This window comes from Mesocricetus auratus, unplaced genomic scaffold, assembly GCF_017639785.1.
Source record: "Mesocricetus auratus isolate SY011 unplaced genomic scaffold, BCM_Maur_2.0 Super-Scaffold_100007, whole genome shotgun sequence".
Classification (NCBI taxonomy): Eukaryota; Metazoa; Chordata; class Mammalia; order Rodentia; family Cricetidae; genus Mesocricetus; species Mesocricetus auratus.
The window spans coordinates 87,225,461-87,250,062 of NW_024429191.1; the positions used below are offsets into that span (position 1 = coordinate 87,225,461).

Genomic DNA, 24,602 nt, shown 5'->3' on the forward strand with positions numbered 1-24,602 from the left:
TGATGTTCATAGCATCATTATTTGTAATAGCCAGAACCTGGAAGCAACCTAGATGCCCATCAATCGAAGAGTGGATAGAGAAACTGTGATATATTTACATAGTGGAGTACTACTCAGTGGAAAAAAATGGAATCTTGAAAATTGCTGGCAAATGGATGGCACTAGAAGAAACAATCCTTAGTGAGGTAACCCAGTCACAAAAAGGCAAGCTTGGTATGTACTCACTCATATATGGATTTTAGGCCTGAAAGAGGGGAGTGCCAGCCTACAATCCTCAGCCAGAGAGTCTGGAAAACAGGGAGGACCTTAAGAGAGATGCATGGTAACCCAAAGAAGGGGAACAGGACAGAATCTTCTGAGCGGATTTGGAGCACATGGGTGGGGGTGGGAGTGAGGTGAGATGGGACTGGGGGTTGGAGGGTGATGAACCTGAGAGGAAGAGAGGGGGTGAAAAGGAGGGGAGAGGAAGACATGGGTGAGCAGGAGAGTTGAGTAGGGGGAAGAATAGATGAGAGAAGGATGAGAAATACCATTATAGGTTTGAAGAGAGATCTGGTACTAGTGAGATGTCCAGAGGCCTACAAGGATAACATCAGCTGGCAATCTAACCAATACTGGAAAGGTCACCTTAAATGCCCTTCCCTGATAACATGATTGACGACTTCCTTGTATGCCATCCTAGAGCCTTCATCCGGTGGCTGAAGGAAGCAGAGGCAGATACCCACAGATAAACACTGAACAGAACTCCTGGAACCCAGCTGCAGAGAAGGAGGAGTGATGAATAAAGGGGTTATGACTTGGCGGGTGACACCCACAGAAACAGCTGACCTGAACAAGGGGAGCTTATACACCTCATACTGATAGCTGAGAGGTCAGCATGGGACTGATCCAGACCCCCTGATCATGGGTGTCAGTGAGGCCTCAGCATCCTTTGGGGCCTCAGGCAATATATCAGCATTTAGCTCTGTCATCCAGATGGACTTTGGGTGCCCATTCCATGTGGAGGGATGCTGTCTTTGCCTGGACACATGGGGGAGGGCCTAGGCACTGCCCCAGATCGTATGACAGACTTTCGAGATCCCCCATGAAGGGCCTCACCCTCCTTGGAGAATTAAGTGGGGATTAGAGGAGGGGTTAGGGGAAGGTTGAAGTGGGGTGGGAGAGGAGGGGAGGGAGAGGGAGCTGGGTTTGACATGTGAAGCCAACTTGTTTCTAATTTAAATTAAGTAAAAAAAAAAAGAAATGAAAAAAAAAGAAAGAAAACACCTGTCCAGGATCTGGAAGCAAGATTTTGAGTGTTTTTCTCATCCAATGCTAATCAGCATGTGCTATTCAATATCTTTTCCAGTGACTCTGTAATAGTAATTCAATCTTTGTATAAATTAAATGTATCAGAAGGCTTTGTAAATGCAATTTTAAGAAAGATCCAGGAGATTCACATTTTGAAGGAAGGAAGACAGCATTCTGGAGCGTTAATTTTACATTTGATAACAAAGTGTTTAGATGTAAAAACCAGATACCCCTAGTCTACTGTAAAGTAATTGAATATTTTCTTGGCTGATGAGGAAAAGCTCTACTTATAAACCACTAGATGACATCAAAATTATACTTGTATCTTTTCAAATTTATGAGCCATTAGGCTCTAAGTCATTCAAAATAAACAGGCGGGTGCGATGAACTTACAACGGTTGTTCAATAAAGTTTTGAACTTATAATAAAAAGCTTGGTTTTATTTCCTTTTGGGAGATTAAAAATACCATGAAAAAATGAAAGATTTTTCTAATCTTGGGCTATCCAAAAATGCAGATCCAAATATATTACGAGTTATGATATAGTCACTAAATGGATGTGAAATTACTACTTACATACCCAAATACAGTATGAGTCTGCACAGTCAATTACATAATTACAATGACTAAGTGAACATTTTAAAGGAAGACAACATAACTGAACAAAATTACATGGTGGGCCATAAGAAAGAGTGGAAAGGGGCACACATCAATCCAAACAATATGAAGGCCAGGTGAAGCTGATTACTAAATTTAATTTACCTGTTAGTTCCTCTTATTATGTCAACTTGTTTAGTATAAGAAAACTAAAACTAAAAGTATAACTAGTGAACTAGCTATGAAATAATCTCAAATGGTATAATATTCATGCAAAAGTGATTCATAAAAGAACAGAGAATGTAAAGAAAATTAAATAATTTTCTAATTTATCCCAGAATTATGAAAATTATGGCTCTAAATTTAAAAAGCTTAAGGAAGTCTAAATATGAGCATTACCTGTGCACACAAGTGTATACATACATACATACATACATACATACATACATACATACACACACATCAAATTCATTTCAAAATTAGAAGGTTTAAAAGCAACAAAAAGAAAAGTTTAAAATTCTTAAAAGATGACAAAAATAAAATGGACATTACAAGGAAATTAAGATAAGAATGAACAGACATTTCCTACTGGGAACCACCCAAACAAGAAGACTTTGATTTCGTCAGTTTAAATTACATTAAAAGCAGCAAATTTATATTATTGAAATAAAAACAAACCTGCCAGCTTAGAGCTCTGCACCCAGCGAAAACATGAAAGCAAAATAAAGACTAGTGTGAGCATAAGGTATACAGGTAGGAATATATCAAAACAATATAAAATACTGTTGAGTAAAAATTGGAAAAGCACATATTTCAAATTAAATTTAAATTTTTCAATTGAATTTTGAGAAAGAAATGAATTATATCACATATTGCCCAAGGTTTTTGTCAACAACCAAAAGAGAGAACATTTAAATCTATACTTAATTTGCAGAGAAGTCATTTGCCTAAAATGCCACTACCATGAAGGCCAAGGGAGAAATAATAGATTTTGTCAACTAAAACACTAGGAGAAAAATTCAAAGAGTAAGCAACCTTTAGGGACTAAAATTCTAGTAGCATCTTTCTATATACAGAAAGGGAATGAAAGAACAACAATTTTAAGCTACCTGAAATAAGATTACATCAGAAATAAAGACTAAAATTTGACCCCCAAACAAGGACTTTTGCAATTTAACAATAAAGGCAAAGTTAACATTAAACCATAGAAAAAAATATTCTAAACAATTCTTAAGGAAATTTGTCTAAAATCATATTTCTTAGATTATGCATTTGCTAAGTAATATTTTTCTTCACTTGAGTATTTTGTTTAATCAGTACTGGAAACAAAACATATAAACATATATGATATACATATATAACATGCAAACACTACTTACATAAACATAACCAAGAATATATATATATATATTCGAAATATTCATCTTCTACATATACACATGTTAACAAAGATGATAAATTGAGTAAAATATTATTCAATAACATTTGGAAATGTCAACAAAGACAATTATCATGTATGCATGATTCTCTCAAAATTAGGAAGTCAACTATTAACAAAAAAAGAAAATCCCTCTGTTACTGCTTTTTACTGATTCACCTTTTCTTCATGTTTCCCCGTGGCTGCTCTGGGAGGGAGCACTGGCCACGGAGTCTTGCATAGGAAATGCAAAAAGGAAAAACAGTCTCTGCTCTCAGATGGAGAAGGCACACTAGACAGAAAGGAGCAAAGGAAAGCCCTTTTACAGGTATTTAATGAGTCCCAGGGTATATCAAGTTCTCGCAGGGTGTTTGAGTTCAATTGACCAGCAAGACCAAAATCATAGCCTTTGAGGAGCTTATATATATTAATAAATTGTCCTTTAGATGTGATTATGTCTTGTAGGGTGGCTGCATACTATGTCCACCTTGACCGACCTTGAAAGTACATGTTGCCCTGGCACTAGTCTCAACCATTTGAGTCAGGATGTGTTAACTTGAGTGGGTTGGTCTTACTTTATACTCCCTAATGATATGGGTCTATGTGGAAATAAAGAGTTAAATTCATAAACTTAGGGTAGAATAGTGATCACAGAGGCTAAAATGGCAGAAAAGACTTAGGAGATTTTGACCAAAACCCATACAATTTCAGCAAAAAGGGAGCAGTAAGTTCAAGAGATCTCAGAACATGGTGCTATAGTTACTAACAGTGTATTGGACTCTTGAAAATCTCACATAGCAGGTCACCACAAAATCAAGTAATATGAGGTAATACACACACAATGATTAGCTCTACTAAGTCGATAACAATGTAGCTATCTTTCAAAACATAACATGTTTCATGTTATAAGTGATAAATACGTGTTTGTCAGTTAAATGACAAAACTCATTACATGGCTCAAATATGTGTAAAGAGAGTAGAGATGCAGATCTGTCAGCAACTACAAACATTTAAGAACAAAAAGCCCTAAAATGTAGGATGTAGGAAGAGACAGAGAAAGAGAAACTGACTACATACTATCCTAAAATACTACATATTCCACATGTACGAAATTCCGAGTTTAGTTCTGAGTTGATAAATTGCAAGGGAGATAAAAGAGTCATTCTTCCTGAGTCATCCGACTATGTCCACTGTCTTCCTGTAAATGAACATGTTCTTGAGATGTGGGTGATGTATTTGAAGGGAATGTTTGTAAAATCTCAAAATTTTAATTAATGAATTAACCACAAAATTTTAATTGAATAGTGGATTGTATATAAAACGTATGATTAATAAAAAAGAAACGAGATTACAAAACATTCTATTAAGTCTCATCATGGAATTACTTACTTGGTAAAACCTTTTCAAAGTAAAATGTTAACACCAGGTAGAAGACACAATCAAAGAACAATATGAAAATTGTGGCAATGATTACATTTGGGTTTCCTGTTGGGTCTGCATTAGAATTCACATCATAATCCAAGTGTAAGAGCTGGAAATTAAAAAGAACCCAGTAAGCAAAAGGCAAATAATCACTTCTAAAAATAGCTTAGCTATGTCATGGACTGTAACTGTTATCTTAAAGACAAAGTTAAATTGTTTGATTGCCAAGTTTACAGATTTTGACTGAAAAGATAAGGATATATGAAAAGCATAATGCAGTTTTATCAAACGTGTTTAGTACAGTGGATGTGTGTTCCAAATGGGACATACCTTAGGTAGAAGGAGAACTTAGTGAGGGAGTGCCAGTCATGTAAGAGCTTGCTAATGGGAATGGGGACCAGACAAAATGCTCTGGGAGATGCTGCATGACAGTAAAAAATTAATGATAATGCATTCAATGTCTAAACAAAGACAGTAGGGAAAGTGACTGAAAGGGTCTGGAGAGTTGCTTGAGGGGTCAAGAGCACATGCTACTCTTGCAGAAGAGTCATGTTCGGTTCCCAGAACCCACACTGGGTGCCTCACAGCCACCTGTAACTTCAGCTCTAAGTATCTGATACCCCCTTCTGGCCTCTGAAGGTACCTGCTCACAGGTGTGCATGTGCAGACACACAATTGGTGGGGGAGAGGGAGGGAAGGAGGAAGGAGAAAGAGAAATAAAAATAAAATTTTAATAAAAGAAAGAATCAGACTTGCCCATAATTTTCAAAATAATTAGGATTATATATTATATGTTACAGTAATTCTTATGATCACATTATAATGGTGATTAAGTAATTCCATATCTGAGAGAAAGAGCTGGTCTCTTCAGCTTAAGAACTAAGTAGAAAAGGAGAATAAAAAACATCTGAGACTCAAAAAGGGATTATCTGGTCAATGGTTGAGCCTAATTTTCATTTTATTTTGCTTTGTATTATTGGCTCAGAATTAAACCACACATCCTTTTAAAATGAAATAACATTATTAACTGGGATACATCAGTTCAAGTACATTCCATTGAACTACAGTGCTCAAAAGGCTACATGTAGAAATGACTATAGACTATTGAGTTCCAGGGAGAAAAGATATTTCAGAAATACCATTAACAAACTAACTGAATTCCCACTCACCTGGGACATTCCAAGCATAAAGGCAAAGGGGCTGAGCAAACTTAGAACCCACTCCAAGGACACAGGGAGGGTTCTGTACAACGCTGTGAATCCCAGGCTTCCGCAGAAGACAGTGAGAAAGAACACCACAAAGTCGGTGAGGAAAGACTTCCTTAGTAAGACACTCATTAAGAAAGACAAAGAAATCTACAAGAGAAGACCCAGTTGGTGTATGTTTATCTAAAAATTATCACCATAACAAAACAAAGGATTTTTTGTATAGCATTACATGTTTTGTATAAAATTACAAATTTTACAGCATGTTAGAATTACAAAGAGCTATATATCAATAATGTTTATCTACAGATTGTCTCACACAAATAGAAAATATGTATATACAGAAATCATCTAATTGATACCAACTTTGTTTCTTAGACTGAAAACTAGACAGAGAGGGATCTTATTCAACAACTCACCAAAGATAAGCCGTAGAAGAAGAAGAGGCTGAAGATCACCATGAATCCAGTCAAAATGACAAACTGAACAAATTTTATAATAAATGTCAAGAGAAGGCTCACAACGAAGATAATGGCACCATAGAGCAAACCCCAGGACAGCCTGATATAAAAACAAAATTCTATTAGTGTTTCATAGTTAGATGGAAAAGGAGCCCTACTCTAGACACTTGTATCACCCTTCCTTCAGCCCCATACTCACTCACCAGACTTGATAGAATCTTCTAAAATGCATAGCAGAATGCAGTAATTTGGGGATGTAAATAAACTTTGAAATTTTTTTATTTTAAAAGCAATCTTATTTTACATATCAATCCCTCCATTCCCTCACCCTCACATCCTTCCATACTCCCCACTGATGCCCCCAACCCACCCCACACCCACTCCCAAAGGATAGTGAGGCCCTCCACACAGGATCATCAAAGTCTGTCACATCATTTGAGGAAGGGCCTAGGCCCTCTTTCGTGTATTTGGGATGCAGTAGTATCCCTCCATAGGGATAAACACTGGCTACACTCTTAGAGATCCCATAGACTTCCCAGGCCTCCTAGCTGGCACCCACATTCAGAGGGCTTGAAGTAAATAATCTTTTTTTTTTTTTGTCTTTCTGTAACTCTTTTTTTTTACTTTTTTTTTATTTTCCATTTTAAATTTAGATAAGAAACAAGGTTGCTTCACAAGTCAGTTCCAGGTCCCTCTCCCTTTCCCTCCCCTCCTCCCGTGCCCTCCCCCCATCCCCCCCCCCGTTATCCCTTCATTCCCCCAGGGAGGGTGAGGCCCTCCATGGGGGTGTCCATAGTCTGTCAATTCATATAGGGCAGGGCCTAGACCCTTCCCCAAGAGTTCAGGGTGAGAGTGCACCTCACATTGTTCTATGGGAGTCCAAAGTCCATGTGTATACTTGGGATGGGTACTGATCTGCTGCCCAAGGCTCAATAGATTACCTAGGCCTCCTCACTGACACCCAGATTCAGGGGGTCTTGATCAGTCCCATGCTGGATTCCCAGGCTGATGCCTGGGATTCAAGAGTTAACCTTTGTCTGGTCAGCTGTTTCTGGGGGTTAAACCAGCCCAGTCTTAATCCCTTTGATCATCAGTCCTCCCTCTCTGATACTGGCTTTCTTGGGTTCAGCTCAGTACTTAACCAGCCACTAAATGAAGTTTCTGTTTCCCAGACTCTCTGGCCATAGGATTGTAGGCTGGCACTCCCCAGATCTATGTCTAAAATCCATATATGAGAGAGTACATGCCATGTTTCTCTTTTTGGAGTACTATTCAGCAGAAAAAAATAACGGAATCATGAGATTCGCAGGCAAATGGATGACACTAGAAGAAACCATCCTGAGTGAAGTAAATAATCTTATACTTAGAAGTAATACAAAGATTGAAGACAAATCTCATGTAACATTGACAGTCTGTTCCATCTGTCAGATGTGGATGAATGAGTGCTTGATGAATTTCATTCCACAAATAAAATTAAGAGTCTCTTTATCCTATGCAAAGGTTCTCTGATTAAACTTTTTATTCATGGATTTAATATGGAAATAAGAACGCCTAATTCTATACTTCCCTCTTTTCCCCAATACGCTTACAATAAAGTTCTTCTTTCTCCTTATAGAGACACCAATTGTTCTATTCACATTAACATTAGTCATATGTTAAGATAGAATGGCTTTTGGATTCTTCTTCTGATTATTATTATTATTATTATTATTATTATCTCTTTCCTTTGTCCATTTTCCTTTTCTTTATTAATACTTTCTGTCAATTTATGGTCTTAAAATGCTTATATAAAGTGCTGATAAGGGATATAGGGAGCTAGCTTGGTAGATAAAGTGCTTGGCGTGCAAAAATGAAGACTTGAGTTTAATTTCCAGAACATAAAAACAAAACAAGCAAACAAATGAAAAACAACAAAAGTAATAACAAACAGCTGTACACAGTGGTGAATGCTTGTAATCTCAGAACTGGGGAAAATGAGGCAGGTAGAGTTCCTGTGCCAAAAGATCACAGATATATCTCTAGTTAGCCAATCAAGTCTAATCAATGAATCTCAGGCCAATGAAAGACTCTGTCTCAATAAGATGGAAAATAACTGAGAAATAACACTAGAAGTTGATTTCTGGCCACCACACATGGACACATATGTGTACACACTCAAGAACACACACATACACTAACAAATGAGGCTTAATGACCAGTAAAAATACTGTGTGAATTTATTATTATAGTCATAAGAAATTAGCAATGAGTTTTATTATTGTTGATAGATAATTCCTATAGCATTTCCTACTTTATCTACATTACCATTTACTGATTTACAACTTCTAAACAAACAACTTCTCCTACAAAAAAGGCTTGATTCATTTACTTCCTCTAATCTCAGAGACAGATGGATATCAACTTGTAGGAGCTTGATGATAAGACAAATGTTTCCTGCCCCTAATTATGCATGTGATGCCTATTCATGCAATGTAAATTAATTTGTCAGGCCAAGAATATAAAATTTTAAGATATATCTTCATCTCAACTATTTACCATTTTCTGGTCATTCTAAAAAAACCCACAAAATGAAAACAAAAATAAAACAAAACCATTTCATAGATCCCAACTTGAAAACACAGTATGTGTTCACTTATAAGTGGATATTAGATGTAAAGCACAGGATAACAAGGCTATAATCCTCAGCCTCACAGAACCTAGGTAACAAGGAGGACCCTAAGAGGGATGTATGGATCTCCCTGGGAAGAGGAAGTAGATGAGATGTCCTGGGTAAACTGGGGGTTGGAGGAGTAGAGGGGAGAGGATGAGGGGATGAGAACATGAGGGATTAGGATGGTTGAGTTGTGGGCAGGATGGAGTGGGGGAATGATGGGGGAGCCATTGTGAGATTAGAGAGGGAGACTCCTGGGAACCCACTAGGATGGCCCCTCCCACGACTCTTAATGATAGTGGAGAGATTCTCCTGTAATCAGATTGGGGACTGCCCTAGTTGACATCATAGAACCTTCATACAGTACCTAATGGAAGCAGATGCAGAGATCCACAGCAAAGGTCTGGGCCAAGTTCTGGGAGTCTAGTTGAAGAGAGGGTGGAGGGGTTGTATGAGCAAGATGGGGGAGTGGTCAAGATCATGATGGGGAAACCTGCAGAGATAGCTGACCTGAACTTATGGGAGCTCACGGATTCTGGGCAGACAGCCAAGGAGACAGCATGGGTGACAATTGCATCTGGGTGACAATTATGTAGCTTGGTCTTTTGTGGGACCCATAGCAGTGGGACCAGGTCCTGTTCCTGATGCATGAGCTGGCTTTTTGGAACCTATTCCCTATGGTGGGATGCCTTGTTCAGCCTTAATTCAGTAGGAAGGGGCTTGGTCCTGCCTCAGCTTGATATGGCATGCTTTGTCGATTCCCACCAGAGGCTGGAGGAGGAATGGATGAGGGTGGGTAAGAAGGAGGTGGGAGGAGGGAGTGGGAGAGGAAACTGTGATTGGTATGTAAAATAAATTAAAAATGGGAAAAAAGAAAATAAGCAAACTATAGAGATTAAAATAGCCAATGATTTCCAGGAGTTCAGGGAGAGACTAAAGTTGAACAAAATGGAACACAAAACAGTTTTGGGAGATTAAAACCAGAGTCCATGCTACTGGGGCTGTAGACATACAGCAGTAGCTATTTTTGACAATCATTTCTGCAATACAGAGTGAGTCCTAGTTTAAATGTTCTCTCTAGTCACTAATAACTACTCTTTTATTAACTAGGATAAATATACAACATTTATGCACTTTACTAATAAGGAAAAGCCTTCAGGAAAGAGTGAGCTGTGTCTACTTTCTTTTCAAGAAATAAAGACTATCATTTTTAAGAAGTATGAATCAAATAATGTTTTGCCATGATATGATTCTGACATACCCATGACCAAGGGAGACTATGTCACTTAATGGTAATTGAAGAGTCGAAACTTGGGATTTCAGCTTGAAATACTATGCTATTTCATACACAGTTCATAACCCTAACTGCCAAAACACATGTTAATATTTAGCATCTACTGAACACCAAATACTTTTCAAAGTGTAGGCTAGGGTTTTATAAGAATGACCCTAGGGACCAGAAATGTGGCTCAGTGGTTAAGAACCTAGACTGTTTTTGTAGAGGACCCAAATTTGAATCCCACACCCCCATGGTGACTCAAATATCTGCACAGACATGCATGGAAGCAAAACACCCATACACATAAAATAAGAAAATATTTTTTAAAAAAAGAATGAGTATAGTTAATCATGTCAACAAGCATCTGAGAGTAGTATGGCTGGATATTAACCCCCCACTTTTGCAAAGGCAGAAACTGAGGCTCACTGATTTATGCAGTTTTCCCATTATAACACAACCCCTGAGGGGGAAGTGAGACATAAGTAAACACTGATATTTTCTTGCACATCTGTTTCTGTTGGTCAAAGCTACTGCTTCAGGAGCATAACATTGAATGCATTCAGCTCTACAGTTAATTTTTTCATAATGCTTTTAGCATAGCATCCCATTTAAGAGATCAAATAAGTTGATTATTTGTCTAGCAACAGCAAATACCTCTAAAGCAAGCATTTTGTTGAATATTAGAAGTGCTGAGTTCTCATGAATCTGAAAGCAAGAGATACTGGTTGTGTAATACCTGAAATATTCAACGGCAAATATGTAACTCAATGTTCAATTCAGAGTTAAATGTGGTGAAGTTCATCCTTTTTCTGTGAAGCATACCAGGGAGAGTCCACATAATTCAGAGGAAATGAAAGCAAGAAAGATTTACATTTTAATTATGATGGAGTGTTTGGAAGGGTTATCGTATTGCTTGAAACAATGTCATGTACCCACAGTTGACCTTGAATTCCACATATGGCCAGTAATGATCTTGAACTTCTGCTCCTTCTTCCTCTCCCTCTTAAGAGCTGAGAATATAGATGTGTGCCACCAGACCCAGTAAATATACTGCTGTGAATCAAAGTCCAGTCTTTATGCACGCAAGGAAAGCACTCTGCCAGTTGAGCTACAGTCCCCTTGTGAAGCATGTTTCTCCCCAGAGGCTCACTTTTTCTGAGCCCCTCCACTGACTCACCAGAATGCGGAATCTCGAAGACCCATCACTGTCATCAAGCCCTTCATCTTTTTCCTTTCTCTTGTAACTCCAGCTGAGATGTAGTAGGTGAGTGGGGAAAAGCAAATAATATAAAAACACAGGAAACAATCAGTCGTTATTCCTCCTTGGCCAATGAAAGGGTCAATCTTTATATATTTTCCGGTAATTGACATCATCTCCTCCATCACTGAGTGATTTGTTGTGATCTAAACAAAGATATCAGTGAACATAGCATAAACAACAATGGCACACAGATGACATCCCGTTTCCCCTGAATGTGTAACTGACTTGTCTGGATCTGATGTTAGCCTGAGTTTCTTATCACATGTTCTATGGTTATTTAGATTCTAGAGTCATATCTTTCATCCTGGGCTGCCCACGTGACTCAGAATCTTAGCAACTTCATGCCTACCACTGGCTGTTTGTTTTTCTTGGAAATTTTTTTTTCTGTTATATAAGGTCAACATGATTCCCACTTGATCACTCAGTGTTGAGGATCATTTTAATAAGAATTGTGGCCGGGCGGTGGTGGCACACGCCTTTAATCCCAGCACTCGGGAGGCAGAGGCAGGCGGATCTCTGTGAGTTCGAGGCCAGGCTGGACCGACAGCCTCCAAAACAATACAGAGAAACCCTGTCTCGTAAAACAAAACAAAACAAAAAAACAAAAAAAAAAAGTGTCCTTCTTTCCACTGTTTGTAATTCCATTGCAACACACGTTTCCTGTTCTAATTATGTGATTACATGTCTGGCTTCCTTAGAGTACTGAGTCCCTGGAGAAAAAAATCTTATTCCGTTGATGTTGCTGTCTACATTGTTCTACTACCACTGGTAACATAGCAACTTTGGTGAACTCTATTGGGGGAGACAGAGTAAATGAATAAATTAGACTAAAAGAGTGAGTAAGTGAGAGAATGAAAGAACATAACTATCTACTTATACATTCACAAAACTAAATTATTTTTCATCAAACGTTTTGCACTCACTTCTATGATAGCTGAATTAATGGCAGCTTGAAGAGCCACAAACCCATCTTTCCAGAACTGTGAAATGTCACAAAAAATATTATCTTCATATGCAGAACAAGGAGCTTTGAGAACAAAGAAAAAAATTAGTATGTGATATGATCCTAAATATTACAAGCAGTGAATTTTACAGTGACCTCCAGTACCAAAAATGCATTTGTTGCCACAAAATAAAAATACCCTCAAATTTATAATTACTAGTAATTATTGAGGTAAGAATAACAAAGCCAACTACTCTAGAAATTGTTTCCTGTTTGTAAGTTTTCTAAGTCAGTACCTTTCTCATATTTTTTTCTGTTCCTCTGTTGTTCATATTTTTTTAACTTCTTCCTGTTTTTGTATTTCTTATCATTATTAGGAAGTTTGGTGTGGCAGAATTAAATTTATAACCTTATACTTGCTAGGCAAGCATTGTACCAATGAGTTATATTCCCAATCCTTGTATTAGTGTTTTAAAATAAGTTTTAAGATTATCAAAATATAGTAACATAGTCTAAAATAAGACCGAGACCCCACTATAGTCATGTATTTTCTAGTGAGATAACTGGATATAACAAAATAATTGACAAATGGAGCTTATAATAAGATAATAATTGGGTAATCTTTTGAAGAAAAGTTATTTTGAAAATGAAAAGTCAAAATTGAAATTGAAATTTTACCTACAGTTCATCAAAGATAAGCCATCATTAAATTAGAAAATTTGCTCTACATATATGTTAACTTAAAATATCTTTAAATGATAAAAGCATATACATACTTAAAAATGGCATAAATACAAGCAGAAGAAACATCTGTACATGAACTCAAAAACCTTAAAAAGCAAAGTCTAACTAGGAGAATGCAGGCCACAGAATCAACTAACCAGGGCCCATAAGGGCTCACAGACCGAAGTGGCAATCAGGGTGCCTGTATGGGTCTGAGCTAAGTCTTCTATAGGTTATGGTACCACTTGTTGTTTGTGTAGGACTCCTGAAAGTGGGAGTTGAGCCTGTCTCTGACTCTTTTATCTACTTTTACAGCCCTTTTCATCCTTCTGCATTGCTTTGTCCATCCACCCTTGATATGAGGGTATGTGCCTAATCTTATTCTAATTTGTTACGCCATGTTTGGTTGATAACCCTGGGAGGTCTGCTCTCTTCTGAAGGGAAACAGAGGAGAAGTGGATATGGGGGAAAAGTTGGGGAAAAGGACTGGGAGGAGAAGAGGGAGGGGATGTAATATATGAGAGAAAAACATAAAATGAATAAACAAAGAACTGAAGTCTTTTAAAAGATATAATAGTGCCCAGAAAGAAGTTTCCTTGTTTCGTTTCTTTTTTCTACTACAACATGATTCTTCCTCCACTTTTCTCATTGATGGAAGGTACATCTTTTGTTGCTGTCATTTGTTTTTGTTTTTAGTTTTGAAGAAAGGATCTCATTCTGTAGCTTAAGCGGGGCTAAATCTTATAGTTGATGGGGGATGATGTCCTTCTGTATATATGTTTCTCTTATTGGTTGATGAATAAAACACCAATTGACCAGTAGCTGAGCAGGAAGTATAGGCAGGACTAGGAGATGAGAATTCTGGGGAGACTAAAGAAAGAGAAGCCGCCAGGGAGAGACACCATGTAGTTGCTGAAGGAATAGCATGCTGAAGGAATAACATAGATTAGTAGTTATGGGTTAATAATTAACAGAGAGTTAGCCAATAAGAAGCATAAGACATCGGCCAAATGTTTTATACTCAATATAAGTCTTTGTTTATTTGGGGCAAAGTGGCTGTGGGACCAGGCAGGACAAGAAACTCCAGCTACAAGTAGGCTTCCCAGGCTGGTTTTGAATTTATACTCATGCTCTTATCTCTATCTCTTGAGAGCTGGGATTGCAGGTCTAAACCATTACATTGCCTTTAAGGATGTATCTTTCTGAAAGTTCCAGCCTGCTGAACTGATGCAAGCATGAGACCATCTGATTTATCCTAAATTTGCCATTGAAGCTTAAGCCTCATGTTGGAAAAAAACTTAAACTCATATGTCATCAGGAAACATGAACACAACACACTGATTTTGATCAATCACTTTTGCTCTTGGATGCTGTGATTTTCTTTTTCACAGGAATCTAATTTAGGATGAATGTGCATGAACATGCACACTTGTGTGTGTGTGTGTGTGTGTGTGTGTGCATGCACATTTGTAGTTGTTTTGTGTACAACATTTCTTGTTTCTCTAATTCTAGGAGTCAACTTCACCTTTGTTACAGCTGGAGGTGGGAAGTATTAGTTAATGTGTGTGCTCATATGTGTACATGTGTGTGAAGGTCAGAAGTCAGCCCTGAGTGTTGTCTCTCGGGAGCAGCCCACCGTGGTCTCTCACGAGGACCTTGGAGCCACCTCCTTCTCCAGTGCTGCCATTGCAAGCATGCACCACCACAGCAAGAGTTTTGCTTGTGTTCTAGGCATAAAATTACCATCCTCACACTAGCACAGCAAGTACTTCACTAACTAAGCTATCTTCTCAGTTCCTTATCTTTGTTACTGAAGCTTATTGAATTAATTAATATCCTGTTCAAGTTTACTTTCTGTTGCTGTGATAACCCCTATAAAACCTACCAAAAGTAATTGGGAGTTATGGGGTTTATTTTAGTTTATAGATTATAGTACATCATTAAGGGAAGCCAAGGCAGGAACGTGAAGCAGAGACAATTGAGCTGCTTACTGGCTTGCTTTCCCTTTCTTGTTCAGTTGCATTTGTTTTGCAGCTTAATGTCCACCTCCCTAGGGATGGTATCACTCACAGTTGGGAAAACTTGCTCCTACATCAGTTAGCAGTTAAGAAAGCGTGATACAGACATTCCCAAAGGGAAGCACTTCTTTAGGTGGGGCTCCCTTTCCCCAGGTTGTCCAGTTCACAAAAGTATCCAGGACATATCTCTACAAACTCTTATAACATTAGAGGAATGGAAAGTCATCCAGTTCAGGGGCTTCATAGTTACCTGTGTGGTCTTCATGCTCCATTGTCAATGGTATCCTTGTTCCTTTCTGGAACTTCAAGTGATAGGAGTAGGTGTTGGTGAATATGACCCTCACTACATCACTATAACGTCTTGAAACAAGTTCTGTCATATTTTTTTCATCTGGAAAAGCCAGTATTGTTATTCCTGGAATTTCAAGAAAAAGATTGTTACTATAGGTAAATACCTATAAACAATACTTATGAGATGCTGTATTAATTAATTTTCTGTTGCTGTGATTAAAAACATCATGACCAAAGTCAACCTAAGGAAAATAATTGATTTCAGCTAATGGTTCCAGAGTTATGAGTCCACCCTAAAAAAATCTGGAGGAAATCAATAAAGACCTTAAAGAATACTAAGAAATCCAGGGGAAAAAACAAAAAGATGAAGGAAACTATTCAAGAACTGAAAATAAAAATAGATGCAATAAAGAAAACACAAACTGAGGGAATTCTGGAAATGAAAAATCTGGGTAAGCAAAGAGGAACTACAACTGTAAATATCCCCAAATGAATACAAGAGATGAGAGAATCTCAGATGTCGAAGAAATACTAGAAATAGAGTCATCAATTGAAGAAAATGTTAATTCTGAAAAAAACTCCTAACACAAAATATCCAGTAAATATGGATAACTATTAAAAGTCCAAATCTAAGAATAATAGGAATAGAAGATGGAGAAGAATCCCAGCTCAAAAACTCAGAAAATATACTTAACAAAATCATAGAAGAGAATTTTCCTAATTTAAAGAATGGCATGCCTTAAGAGGTACAAGAAGTATACTGAACATCAAATAGATTGGGCCTGAAAAGAAAGTCCTCAAATCACATAATAATCAAAACATCAAACATACAGAACAAAAAATATTAAAAGCTGCAAGGGGAAAGGTCAAGTAATATATAAAGGTAGACCTACTAAAATTATACCAGACTTCTGAATAGAAACTCTAAAAGCCAGAAGAGCCTGGACAGATGTCTTGCAGACTCTAAGACACCACAAATGCCAACACTAACTACTACAATCAGTGAAACTCTCAATAACCATAGATGGAAATACAACAAATTTCATGACAAAGACAAATTTAACCAGTTTATATCCACAAATCCAGCACTACTAAAGGTGCTAGAAGGAAACCTCCAATTCAAGGAAGTTAATTACAACCACAAAAACATAGGCAATAGATAATCTCACATTAGAAAAATCCAAAGAAGGAATGAAGGAACACACACACACACACACACACCACCACCACCACCACCACCACCACCACCAACAACAACAACAACAACAACAAAATAACAGGAATTAACAACCCCTGGTCATTAATATCCCTCAATATCTATGGGCTTAGCCCTCCCCAGACAGCACCAGCATCTGGGGACAAAGTATTCAAATGTATGACTTAAGGGTCCATTTCTCATTCAAACCACCAGAGAAACCTTATGAAATTTCTTTCTACATAAAAGTTTAATGAAAGTGATCCCAAATTGTATAAATGATCTTGAATAAATCTACACTAAAATGTCAAAACATATTTCCAATGTTGTAGATCAAACCAGAGGAATATATGTAATTATTTCCTTTCATATACTCTAATGGAAAAACTCCCATGTTACATTCCAATTAGAATATTCACTATTTAAAGAAAGAATAGGGTATGTATGTAGCTTAGCTAGATACTGCTTTTTCATTAGGAGCAGGCATTACTCAAATTTATTTTCCCCCAAAACCCATTATGTTTTATTAATGTGTCCAAAAGACTAGTACAGAATGTATCACTAACATGATCCATACTTTACACAGATACTGTGTTGAACTGTGTAGATATACATGACATCATATAAATACAAGTGATAACAAGACCAAAAGAACAAAATTGAATACTTTTTTCTGTGTTAGAAGTGTTCCCAAAAGGAAAGAGGGTGGACAAAGTGTGTTCTTCCTGGATAAAGTGGTTTTAATTCTTTGTCCAAAAACTAAATATGTGGGGTCCTTGGAAGGTTCCCAAGAATTTGCCCCTAAGTTATGTTAGAGATAACGGGTATACGTGAAGATAATCTCTGTGTCGACATAGAAAGGTGTATTTATCTGACAATTGTTTGCTAACATTCTGGCTTGTGCCTTTAGGAGTGGTTAGAAGAGTTGAGTTCATTACGTTTTCACCACATGGAGAATATCTGTGAAACAGAGGGTCAGACCAAATAATTGGAGAAATTGAGAGATGTTGGCCTTGGGTGGAAGCTCAGAACAGGGTTAAGTCAGAAGTGGATCCAGTGGTGAGGGCTAAGATGACCAGTGCAAGGTTCGGGGTTCAAGATGGTTAATGAAGTGTCAGGGGGAAATAACCTTGTGGCTCATGGTGTGCAGGGAAACGGAGACAGGAAGGGAAACCTCAGCACAGCCTGGGAACTAAGGCTACAGAGACTCCCAGTAGCTAGGGGTTTGCCAAAGCATACACTGTGGTGAAGGTGGACTCTGAGCTGTTGAATCTGCTGCTGAGGTCAGAGTGCAAATGCAAAAGCAATGGTCACCTGAACCAGAGCAACAATGTGGACAGAATATGACTAAGAGAGGGAGGAAAGATTATAGAGATTTCCAGGCAACAGGCCAATAACCTTCCAATAGTGCGTTGGATGCACCATGATAATACTGCCAAACAGTGCAAGTTCCTTCTGACATACCCTCACACTCAGATTCAACTCACATCATGGGGGCATCACTACACTGAGGGTTCTTTCCCCCTTGCTTTATATTGAAGAACATTGTAGGATTTGGACTTGTATTTAAGAAAATTAAAAGAAATAGAAAAAAAATCTATTTTCATCCGCTGGCTTTAACTTGTCTTTCTTCTAGTAAACATTCCAAGATCCAGTTGCAACACTATTCTACTTGTTTATTTTAGCTTGACATGGTTTGGGTGTATTCTTGGGTGGCTTGGGACCTGAACTGGATCTAATAGGAAAGATGTGCTTCGTTTCTACCTGTGCTGCTAATCTTGTTGAAATTAATTCTTGGTACTCCACAGAGCAAACTCGGAACAAGAAAGCAGGTAATGAATTGTTGTTTCACTGAAAACCACATGCATTAGGATTCACTTACAAGTGGAAAACTCAAGATACATTACATGTTATCAACCTTATAAATGAGGAGAAGGGGGGCTCAAAGGCACTTTAGAAAAAACTTGAAGTACTACATTATAACATAGCAAAACCATTTTTGGTCACTACCTGATGTGAACCTGGAGCGAACTTAATCATTTAAAGACTCTACTATTCTGAAAAGAAAAATTTCTACCAAAATTTTTTACTGTCATAACGCTCTTTCTGTGTAAATAACCTAATATAGAAGGCAGAGATTGAAACAAACAATGCTTTGTAAAAGAACCTTTAAATTGAATGCTGAAGTTGCATGCAGTGACCCATGTAATCCCAGCACTTGGGAAGATGATGGAAGGCTATGGGCCAGGCCAGCTTGGGATACAAAGTGAAAACCTGTCTCGGATTTTATTTTCATCTAACAAGTAAATGTATATTTTGGTGTTAAAGGATAGTAATTGAACTTAAAATTGGAAAAAAATCAATGCTAATCATTCTTAGGCCAAGAATATGATTAAAGAAAATCATGCTAATGTGTTATACTATTAGGTAATTTTGACAATTAAGTTTTTATCAAGTGAGGTGGGAGAGATGACTCAGTGGTTAAGAGCACTGGATGCTCTTGCTCAGATCCCAGAACCCACATGTCAGCTCACAATTATCTGTAACTCCAATTCCAGAGGATTTGATGCTTTCTTCTGGCCTCCAAAGGTCCTGCATGCACAAACATACACGCAGACAAAATCCCATACACATAAAATAAAACTAAGTCTTTCTGAAAAAATATTTAATTAAACTATATGCTGAAGAGAAGGCTCAATGGATAAGAGTGTTTGCCCTACAAACATGAGAACCTCAGCTCCAATTCCCAGGCCTCATATAAAAAGCTGGACATGATTACACATGCCTGTAACCCCAGCTATTGGAAGACATACAGGAATTCAGAGAGCTTTGTGGTCAGTCAGCCTAACTTATCCTAAACAGTGATACTCTAATGAGAGACTGTCTCAAGGCAAGGTTGAAAATGATAAACGAAGACAGGCAACATCCTCTTTGGCCTCTGTTGGTTTCTACTTCTGGAAGCTGATATGCATGGAAAACACACACACACACACACACACACATCACACACTACTTAGCTTATCAAGTGAAATGCACATTAACCTGTACATATAATCAAATTAATTAGGAAGACAGATTTCTTCTGATTTAGCAGAAAACTCACCCGTCATGTGTGAGGCCAAAGAGACTTTATTCATTATTTTCTGAGTTGTTTGGGTGACAGGTGTGTATGCAATCGTAAAGCTGGAGTCATTAAAAGAGTCAATACGTCCCAGGTCCACATTGGGCAGATGTGAAAAATCATAAACTTCATGAATTTCAGTAATTACAGATAAGCTAGCCAGTATAATTGAAGTGTACAGCAATTCCTATAAAGCCAAAGAAAAACAATAAAGACAATTGTAATTTAAAATAGGTCAAACACAATTGGTTTTTCCATATAACTATGATTTTTGTTGACTAATTTTCCAATTTCTCTGTCTCTTATCATAGATGCTTTAAAAATATTCAGTCTACAGAGATTAAGCATTCATTATAATTCTCAAGACTTATTGCTTAAGGTATTATCTTGTTATATACCCTAAAATGACTTTGAAGTTGTGGTCCTCCTGCCTCGGCCTCCCAAATGCAGGGGTACAACCACCGCACCTAGACTTCTCTAGGGAATTTTGGATGGAAATTTACTACTCTCTAGCACTGGTGTGATGAAATGAACTGAATTTAAAAAGGCAGCAAAACTATAAGCTTTGTGACAGGGGAAAAAATTCCCTGCAGCACTGCCACACATGCTCTCGTATGCACAAGCTTCACAGCACACTTGCTGAAGGCAGTGACAACTCATAGGAATCAGTTCTCTTTTCCCGACTTGAGCTTAGGGACCAGATTCAGGTCATCAGGTCTGGATGCAAGGGCTTTTACTTTCTCAGCCATCTTACCAACATGGTATCTTTTTTCAGCACTTGGCTTTTTAAAAGTTCACTGAATATGTGCCTAACATAATTGCAATTTAGTTACCAAATGCTGCCTGGCTCCATTTGATACTTAAATGAAAAGATTATAAAGGAAGATTTTTCTTCACAACATTATGACAATTTCCCAAAGTTTGTGTTCTTAAGAAGCCAATACCTTTTTAAAAGAGAAAGAGATCCAAAAGAAAAGCCCTCTGTCAGCAGTGTATTTACCCATTAGCACACTTTGACCTTAATTACTATCTTAATCTTGTCAGTGAGAAAAACAGCCTTGAATGCTTTTGTGAGATTTTAAATATTTATTGTGCTCTCAATTAGCATCAGTTGCATTCTCATCAGGCACCCTCCTTTGTTATACTCAGCCCTTAACGGATGGCCTCTGTTCCGCTTCTGTTTAGAGCCATGATTTCTTTTTGAGGGAAGATCTTCAATACTTGCACACAGGGGAAACTCACTCACTGTGCATCACACACAGGAAGCGTGGCAGATCCCGAGTCTTACCAAAAAAGTGTCTCTTTTCATTCTCTTTTTTCTAATCAGGTTCTTGCACAGTAAGGCCCATGTTTGTTGGCACATGTTTATTTCTCGGTTAACCATTTTGGTCTGTTTAATAAGAGAAAACGAGAAGAGCCAATAAATGCTAAAATGTTAGAGGAAATTTTCTGCTGAAGTCAGGGCCTGGTTGCTCTTTATTCCCAAGGAAGTGCTTGGGTTCTGGGAATTGCTAGCTTATCCACTGATCACCTTGTCTCTTTCCTTCCCTTCTCCTCTCCTCATATACAGACTCCTTCAACACCTTATCTCCATGAATTATATGCAACTCTCGGTTTGTAAATACGTCAATATTCTAATTGGTATAATATGCAGCCATTTAAACATTAAGAGAGAAGGGGAAGGACAAAGGGAGGCAGAGAGAGAGAGAGAGAGAGAGAGAGAGAGAGAGAGAGAGAGAGAGAGAGAGAGAGAGAGAGAGAGAATGAGTTAAATGAATCTAGACCTGGATGTCCTTTACATATAATGGATAAATCAACACAACTAGCACAATTAATGGATATATTAATTGGATATGAGAAGACTACCATATTTCACTTTCCCTGGGGAATAAATCTCAATCTGTGAAAACACTGAACTTTTGAAGTAGGAAAGAGCAGAACTTTGGATCTAATGTCTATGTTTTTACATTATAAGGAAAACAGTATCAGGAACAATATTACATATGTGGAAGAATATGTCTAGAAAAACAGAAAGTATTGGGTGAGGAGCTTAATCCCCTTAGTCCTTGTTATTGTTGCAAAGAAATTTGTTCTATCTTTATAATACATTAGACATATTATTGCACATATCACTAACTGAATAGGTAATGAAATTAATTTCACAGGTTGCCACGGGAAAGTCACATTGTGCTTGGGCATGTACTTTGAGGTGATGCTAAAGTCTCCCTTGAAATGAGATTCACATAGGCTTTAGCTGGGTTAAGACTCTTTGACCTAACTTTTTCAATGTCCTGTTGTTGATCATTTTAGGGAATCAAAATGACAAGGATTATGAGGAACTCATTGCCATTTTAATGGGGTAGGCATAAAAGTATGTTTGTTTGGGTGGGAGAAGCTTGGAATGGTGAGAAATGATATTTACTGTTTTAGTTATAGTAGTAGCAAGGTAGAGGGTAGAGGATACAGGAACAGTGAAGGATGAGCCTGATGAGAAAACTTAACTTTCTGAATGCTCTTCTCTGATAAGCGATGCTGACTACGGTAGGCATCATGCCCAATAATTTCACCCTATGCACCTGAGGAAGGTGTGAATTCTAGGTTCCCAGTTAGTGAAGAAGTGAGGACTTTGAGAATGTTTAACTTTCTTGAAGCATAAGTCTACATGCTGGATTTTTTTTGTTTGCTTGTTTTGAGCAGTGGTCTTCCTCACAAACAGCTTGAGAGATGCTGTAGAGGGCTGACTTGGGAGGATTGAGCTCTTTCCACAACTGACAACCAGCTAAAGTTGGGCCAGAGCCTATTGAAATGCACCCTAGGGATTTCCATGGGTGAGAAGAGCAGGTGGATCAGTGTAGGTGCAGAATTTGGCAGATGTATTCATCTCACACTTGAGAGAGTTGTAGCCAATAATATAAAGCAATGATGTCTTGGGTGGGGGGGTGTACATGCGTATCATGGAGTTTGTGGATGGAGAGATAATCTTGGTGAGTGGTAGAGAATTATAGAAACACTGAGATGAAGGCTAGCCCTGGATGTCTTTGGAAGGAGCCCTGTGCATGAGCAGAGCATAGTAGCAGAACAGCCCCTTTCCAGCAAAACCTGCAAATCAGCCTCAACATTTATCACTAGTAGCAAAAGTGTTCACTGAGCCTGTGAACTTCTCAGAATTGGCTAATGCATTCATCTGGGGTCTTCAGAGAAACAGAAGGAATAGGGCACAACTGAACCAACATCTAGCAATCTAGAGATTTAAAAAATGTGTGAGAGGAGACTACGTGTAGAGACAAAGACAAATCAATTTACTTTCAGGAACTGGACTAGTCTTTCATGACCCGTAGGGAGGGCAAACGGGATGCCAGCTGAGGTGTTGATTGTTATAGCCTTGCTTACAAACCTGTGTAACAACAAGCTGGAAACTCAGCTGGGGCCTCTAGGTTTTAAAGTCTGATGAGAATTTCATATTCTTTGGTGAACCTCAGAATGCATTTGCAAGGCATTCATGTGATTAAGTGAAGCCCACTCACATTAATGAAGGGTTATATTATTGATATCTGCAAGGTGACTCAACATGTAAAGGCACTTTCTACCAAGCCTAATGACTTGTCATTCTTGGGAGTCACATGTTGGAAAGAAAGAGCTGATTCCCACAAGTTGTTCTCTGACCACATACAGTGACCTTTCCACACCCCATCCTTTCCATCCCAATAAAAAATAAGTATAAAAAACCTTATAAAGCTCTCTGATTTAAATGTTAATTATATTTAAAAACATTTCACAGTAGCATCTAAACTAGCAGTTGGTCTAATAGTTGGGTCCCACAGTTCAGCCAAGGTGACACATGAAATTAACTATCACGATATGGGCATTTATACAAACATTTTACTCTAGCAGAACATTCCCCAAAAGAGAAGTTTCAGAACATAGTTGAATATAACAATCTTTCCATACCCCAACCAAGAAATCATACACAAATCTAGTTTGTCAGACATTTCTGGAAGCTGCACATAAAAGAAAACAAAACAGGATGACTCTTCATAAAGTTCATTAAAACCTTAGATTGTGTAAAGGAAGAAGTTGCTTAGACTGGCTTACAAATCAAATTACTTTAAAGGGAAATCAGTTTTCTGGGAGTCCTGCCAGGGCCATCACTTTCATCGTGGTGCTCTATGCTGGCTTGTGTCAATTGGCTCTTAGGTCCCAATAATTGGCAGAAGTAACCTTTTTACCACCATCTTGCCTAAAAGTGGTCCACAAGGTTATGATGGAATATCACCATGTAGGAAAAGAATAGAAGTGTCCCTGTTTGAAGTTCTCATCCCATTCATGGCACAGGTTCAAACAGAGAGCCGCCTAGGATAGAAGTTCGGGTGAAGGGTTCAGGGCCCAGTACTATTGGGGAGAACACAGTAGCCACAGCAGACTCTCAGGGTTATTTCCAGAAAAGGAAAACAACATGCAGCTATTACATAAGGCTGGGAGACAAGGCTTGCTACAAAATGATGGTAAAAAGGTATTAGAAAGACTATTGGCTGACAAATAGAGGGGGAATGTAGAACTCGCAAAAAAAATGATTAAGTCAGGGTGTCCAGGAGTCCCAAGAATTGCTCCCGGTAACATATACATCCTTAAAGAGATGGGACGGCTTGAACCAGCCAAGGAAGCAGCCACAACCCTTTGTAGCCAATCCCAGAATTTCACTATAAATCAGCCATGCAGTATAAATAAGCTCA

The 24,602-nt window shown here is 38.1% G+C and overlaps 1 protein-coding gene across 2 annotated transcripts in view; it reads right to left on the reverse strand.

Annotated features, from left to right (window-relative positions):
* LOC101829788 (ABC-type organic anion transporter ABCA8A) overlaps nucleotides 1-24,602 on the reverse strand; it is a 77,097-nt gene that overhangs the window by 51,261 nt on the left and 1,234 nt on the right. Inside the window, exons 2-9 of one of the 2 annotated variants that reach the window (XM_013113339.3) lie at nucleotides 21,161-21,262; nucleotides 19,855-20,059; nucleotides 15,516-15,680; nucleotides 12,505-12,608; nucleotides 11,498-11,724; nucleotides 6,350-6,491; nucleotides 5,895-6,080; nucleotides 4,693-4,834 (exon numbers count right to left, since the gene is read on the reverse strand). In XM_013113339.3, the coding sequence (XP_012968793.2) occupies nucleotides 4,693-4,834; nucleotides 5,895-6,080; nucleotides 6,350-6,491; nucleotides 11,498-11,724; nucleotides 12,505-12,608; nucleotides 15,516-15,680; nucleotides 19,855-20,059; nucleotides 21,161-21,256 (1,267 nt within the window). In that variant the 5' untranslated portion in view covers nucleotides 21,257-21,262. The remainder of the gene's footprint in view (nucleotides 1-4,692; nucleotides 4,835-5,894; nucleotides 6,081-6,349; nucleotides 6,492-11,497; nucleotides 11,725-12,504; nucleotides 12,609-15,515; nucleotides 15,681-19,854; nucleotides 20,060-21,160; nucleotides 21,263-24,602) is intronic. The other variant, XM_040750005.1, reaches the window with a different exon arrangement.